The 5,534-nt window shown below is 62.8% G+C and overlaps 2 protein-coding genes across 2 annotated transcripts in view; both read left to right on the forward strand.

Moving 5' to 3' along the window:
• The window catches only part of Fasn (fatty acid synthase), a 30,983-nt gene extending 28,471 nt beyond the window's left edge, over window positions 1–2,512 (forward strand). Inside the window, exons 36-42 of the mRNA XM_013033136.1 lie at window positions 90–332; window positions 489–668; window positions 800–1,024; window positions 1,108–1,328; window positions 1,409–1,507; window positions 1,634–1,885; window positions 2,014–2,512. Coding sequence (XP_012888590.1) covers window positions 90–332; window positions 489–668; window positions 800–1,024; window positions 1,108–1,328; window positions 1,409–1,507; window positions 1,634–1,885; window positions 2,014–2,151 — 1,358 coding nt within the window. The 3' untranslated portion in view covers window positions 2,152–2,512. The remainder of the gene's footprint in view (window positions 1–89; window positions 333–488; window positions 669–799; window positions 1,025–1,107; window positions 1,329–1,408; window positions 1,508–1,633; window positions 1,886–2,013) is intronic.
• Window positions 1–5,534, forward strand: part of Dus1l (dihydrouridine synthase 1-like (S. cerevisiae)) — a 14,241-nt gene that overhangs the window by 1,851 nt on the left and 6,856 nt on the right. The window lies entirely within an intron of this gene.

The raw sequence follows: 5,534 nt of genomic DNA on the forward strand, positions 1-5,534 counted from the left end.
CCCCCCTCTCGCCGTTCACACCGCCGCACCCCCCACCCGCTGTTCACACCACCGCACCCCCCGCCCACCGTTCACCCCGCTGCCCGCAGGCCTTGCCGTGCAGTGGGGCGCCATCGGGGATGTGGGCATCGTTCTGGAGGCAATGGGTACGAACGACACAGTGATCGGGGGCACGCTGCCGCAGCGCATGACCTCCTGTATGGAGGTCCTGGACCTCTTCCTAAACCAGCCCCACGCCGTCCTGAGCAGCTTCGTGCTGGCGGAGAAGGTCGTGTCCCGCGCAGACAGTGCCGGGCAGCGAGACCTGGTGAAGGCCGTGGCACACATCTTGGGTGAGCTGCTGCCCCCGGGTCCCCACCCAGCTGGCGCTGGCTCTCTGGGCTCAGCCTCGGGGTCTGTGGCCGGGCAGGGCTGCGGCGCTGGCTGGCTGTCTCGGTAGGAGCAGCGCAGCCCCCAGCCTCCCTGACACCGCCACGCTCCCTTCCCAGGCATCCGGGACTTGGCGAGCATCAACCTGAGCAGTTCGCTGGCCGACCTGGGCCTCGACTCGCTCATGGGCGTCGAGGTGCGCCAGACCCTGGAGCGCGAGTACGACCTGGTGTTGTCCATGCGGGAGGTGCGGCAGCTCACGCTGCAGGAGCTGAAGGAGCTGTCCTCTCCCTCCCCTGGTGCGTGGGGCTAGGGCTGCCGCTGGCTCTCCTTCCCCGGTGCAGGGCCCCGGGTATGGGGTCGGGCATGGGCAGCAGAACGGTGTTCTGTGCGTCCGTGGTCAGGCTGGAGGGTCTGTCCTGCCCCACAGAGCCAGTGGACCTCAAGCCCAAGGAGGAAAGCTCGTCCTGGAACCGGGACCTGCTGAGCACGCTGCTGGTGAACCCCGGGGGCCCCACCCTGACGCGGCTCAACGCCGTGCAGAGCGCCGAGCGGCCCCTCTTCCTGATCCACGCCATCGAGGGCTCTACCACTGTGTTCCATGGCTTGGCTGCCAAGCTCAGCGTGCCCACCTACGGCCTGCAGTGCACCCAAGGTACGGTGCCCCTCCCCCTCCTCCCGGCGGCAGCCCTCCCTGTCTGAGCCCTGCTGAGCCCCAGTGCACGACCTTCCCTGCAGCCGCACCGCTGGACAGCATCTACGACCTGGCGGCCTACTACCTCGGCCACATGAAGCAGGTGCAGCCTGAGGGGCCCTACCGAGTGGCCGGCTACTCCTACGGCGCCTGCGTGGCCTTCGAGATCTGCTCCCAGCTGCAGGCCCAGCAGGGCTCGGCCCCCACCCACAACAGCCTCTTCCTGTTGGACGGTTCGCCCGCCTATGTGCTGGCCTATACCCAGGTGAGGGCCGCACGACCGGGCTTATCTCCCGGGGGTCCCGGCCACCGCCACGCCTGCTGCAGCTGCCCCTCCTCCTACAGAGCTACCGGGCAAAGATGACGCTGGGCTGTGAGGCCGAAGCAGAGGCCGAGGCCTTGTGCTTCTTCGTGCAGCAGTTCATCGACACGGACCACAAGACGGTGGGCAGGGCCAGGGCCAGGAGCTGCAGCTTCTAGGGCTCCGCACCCCGAAGACCCCGGGCGGGCCTGGAGACGCAGGGGAGGGCGCGGGCAGGCGGGGCTGCGGCTCATAGGCCTCTCCCACAGTTGCTGGAGGCCCTGCTGCCCCTGAAGGATCTAGACGCAAGAGTGGCTGCCGCCGTGGACCTCATCACCAGGAGCCACCAGAACCTGAGCTGCCACGAGCTGAGCTTCGCCGCAAAGTCCTTCTACCACAAGCTGCACGCCCTGGAGCTGTACCAGCCCAAGGCCAAGTACCAGGGCAGCGTGACTCTGCTGCGGGCCAAGACCGGTGGGGCCTGCGGAGAGGACCTGGGCGCCGACTACAACCTCTCCCAGGTGAGCAGGCCGTGCGGGCCTCGGACCCTGGAGGGGCTGAGCGGGCCTGGCAGGGGAGGGGCCCGGCGGGCCTCAGGCTGCGGGCCACCAGGGGGTGGGCCTCGGCCTCAGGTCCCGTGCCACCGCAGGTGTGCGACGGGAAGGTGTCCGTGCACGTCATCGAGGGTGACCACCGCACGATTCTGGAGGGCCAGGGCCTGGAGTCCATCGTCAGCATCATCCACAGCTCCCTGGCCGAGCCACGCGTCAGTGTGCGTGAGGGCTAGGCTCTGCCTGCCTGTGGCCACGCTCCACACCTGCCACCAGAAACTCCAAGCCCGGCCACACCTGTGCGCCGGCCGCGAGGGTCCTGCCGGTGGGACCCGAGGCCCGGCACTGCTGCCTCTCGGCAGCCGCTGGCAGCAGGCCCGGCCCACATCCCACCCCACCCACCTCCCCACGCAGGCGCCGGGACCCAGCGCTGACTTGGAGACGCCCGGTCTGTGAAGAGTCAGCAGGGCCGGCGGAGCTGAGCTGAGCCTTTGTACCATGTGGGGCTTGCCACACTGGTTGGTTTTTTTTCTCCACTTGTTTTCCTATTTATTGCTGGGAGGCCCTGGGGCCCCTCCCTGCACACCGCATGTGGTGGCTCCAAGGCCAGCAGGGATGTGCCCCTCCCCCCCCCGCCCCCCCCCAGCAGGGATGTGCCCCTCCCCCCCCAGGGCCCCAGCAGGGACGTGCCCCTCCCCCCCCCCAGACCCGGCTGCCCATGATGCAGGGCCAGTCTATGACCCTGCGGACCGCACCGGGCTTCAACTCTTCTCCAAGAAACGATTCCGATGGACACGGGGGCTTTGGAACTTACTGTCCTATGTAAAAAGCCACGTCTGGATCGTGTTCCATTTTTACATCAGTTTAGTGAAGTGCTGCTCTTGATACCCTGTTCCCCTTCACATTAAACTGCACGGGAGTGCTGGCCTCCACTTGGTTTCTCCTCTTTGTGACAACTGCACACCTGGGCCGAAGCCCAAGCCCGGGGCTGTTTGGGACCTCTACATCTCCGCAGAGCCCTGTGCCTGGACCCCTCAGAGCCAGAGTCCGGCGCGGTTCCCACCTGCTCCCTGGGCGCCCTCCCCAGGAGTGAGCCCATGTCCTTGACGTTGGCCTGCGGCAGGCAGGCACAGCTGGAGCCCAAGCCTCCTGCAAGGCCCTGCCTGCGCACCAGGCCCGGAGCCTGAGGACACAAACGAGTGGCACTTGTGGGGTGCCAGCCGAGAGCCCTGAGCCCCGGCCTCAGAGGCACACAAGCGTGGGCAGCGTGGGACAGGGTTGGGGACAGGATCCGGGAGCCAGGCTGAGCCCTGAGATGGCAGCCAGCGTCCCTGACCCTGCGCGCCTACTGGGTTAGTCATTTCACGGCTACTACAACGCCCACGACTACACATAAAATCCACAGCCCCCGAGAGCTGTGATGCTGAAGCAGGGGCCCATGAGGAAGGCAGATCAGATGAGCACTGCTCTCAGGCCAAGTCTGGAAACCACCGGATCAAGCCCCCACTCCAGGGGCTTGAACTCGGGGCCTGGGAACTGTCCCAGCTGCTTTTGCTCAAGGCTAGAGCTCTACCACTTGAGCCACAGCACCACCTCTGATTTTTTTCTGTGTATGTGGTACTGAGGAATGGAATGCAGGGCTTCATGCATGCTAGGCAAGCGCTCTACCACTGAGCCACCTTCCCTGCCCTCCATGAGCTCTTTTGCTACTTCCGGTTCTCTGGTGGTTAATTGGAGATTAGAGCCTTGTGCACTTTACTGCCTGGCCTGGCTTTGAACCATGATCCTTAGATCTCAGGCTCCTGAGTAGCTAGGATTACAGGTGTGAGCCACCGACATTGGCTTTGGTGAGACTCCTATCTCCACTTAACCCCCAGAAAACAGGAAATAGAGCTGTGGTTCAAAGTGGTAGAGCATTAGCCCTGAGTGAAAAAACTCAACAGTGTTGAGTTCAAGCCCACAACTGACCAAAAAAAAGGGGGGGGGGAGGAGTACCTATTTATTGAAAGTCCTAGAAAGGAGCAGAGTCAGTGGGGATGGGGAGAGGAGGCCGCACAGGAGACCGGGTGGGGAACAGATACCTTCCTGATTTTACTTGTGAGTTTCACCAACATATGCCTATCTCCAAACATATAATTATCACATTATGTATAGATTTAAATGTTAATTATTTTTCCATAAAGCTGCTTTAAAACAGCTCCATAAACCAAATGAAAGTCAATTAGACTCCTAAACCTATGGAAACTTGGTCAACCTCTCATTATAAGGGAAATAAAAATGACAGCCACAAGCCCCACTCCTGTGTATCAGGTTGGCAAATTCCAGGCACTGCTGCTGTGCCAGGGCCCAGGCTGAGGTCAGCAGTGAACTGTGCAGTGGGTTGCAATGTACAGAAACCGCCCCCCTTTTTTTTATTTGGTCAGTTGTGCTTGAACTCAGGCCCGGTGCTGTCCTTGAGCTTTTTCTACCGCTGAGTGAAAGAGCCACTTCTGGTTCTCTGAGGTTGTCTCTGACTTTTCTGCTGGGGCTGACCTTGAACCATGACTATCAGATCTTGAGAGTCACCAGTGCCTCGCTTTCAGAAGACATTTCTACGCACGTATTTGCCCTTTTTGGCTGTACCCTCCCCTTAGACCTGCAGCATTACAAGGTCAGGCCTCACCCAGCCACAGGTGCCTAGGTGCATTCACTGCCAAGCGCAGGCAATGCCTTGCAAGGTCCTGGCTTGCTCCCGAGGCTGAGATGTGAGGATTGTGGTTTGTGGCCATCTCCAGCAAATTCAAGAGACTCATTTCCAAGTAGGCAGAAGTGGAGGTGTAGCTCAAGTGGTAGAGCTTCAGCCTCGAGCAGAAGAGTGAAGGGAGAGTGTGAGGCCTTGAGTTCAAGATGTTGGTGATGTGAAGACGTGGCTGTCCACCGGGAGGACTGGCCGGGCACCACAGCCAGGACGGCTTCAGCGCCTTGCACCCTGGGCTCTCTGCACTTTCCACTGGGAAAAAAACAAACAGTGACCCCAATAAGAAATTCCTTCCAGGGCTAGAGCAGGGAAAAGGAAGCAAGTCCTCCCAGGGGGGCCATAAAGGCACCCGGGCACCACTAGCACTCGCCAAAGGGGCTTCCAAAGGCTGTGTCTCAGGCCCAGCCGCACCACCAGGGGCCCTCAGGGCACACGGCCAACTGAACAGGATTCATGAAGATCCACCAAGCTCCGACCTGGCTGGTGGGAAGCCTCTTCCCCACCGGCCCCTCCGGGGTCAGGCCAGGCCACCCCAGGGCGCTGGCAAAGGAAGCCAGTCCGTGCCCCTCCCCAAGCCGGCTGCAGGGGCAGAAGAGCGCGGCGCTCCCACAGCAGAGGCGTCCGGCCGAGTGACCGGGCACTCCCACAGCGGGAGAGGCGTCCAGCCGAGTGACCGGGCGCTCCCGCAGCGGGAGAGGCGTCCAGCCGAGTGACCGGGCGCTCCCGCAGCGGGAGAGGCGTCCAGCCGAGTGACCGGGCGCTCCCACAGCGGAGGCGTCCAGCTGAGTGACCGGGCGCTCCAGCAGCGGGACAGGCGTCCAGCCGAGTGACCGGGCGCTCCCGCAGCTGGAGAGGCGTCCAGCCGAGTGACCGGGCGCTCCC

The sequence above is a fragment of the Dipodomys ordii genome, unplaced genomic scaffold, assembly GCF_000151885.1.
Source record: "Dipodomys ordii isolate 6190 unplaced genomic scaffold, Dord_2.0 Scaffold163, whole genome shotgun sequence".
Taxonomy (NCBI): domain Eukaryota; kingdom Metazoa; phylum Chordata; class Mammalia; order Rodentia; family Heteromyidae; genus Dipodomys; species Dipodomys ordii.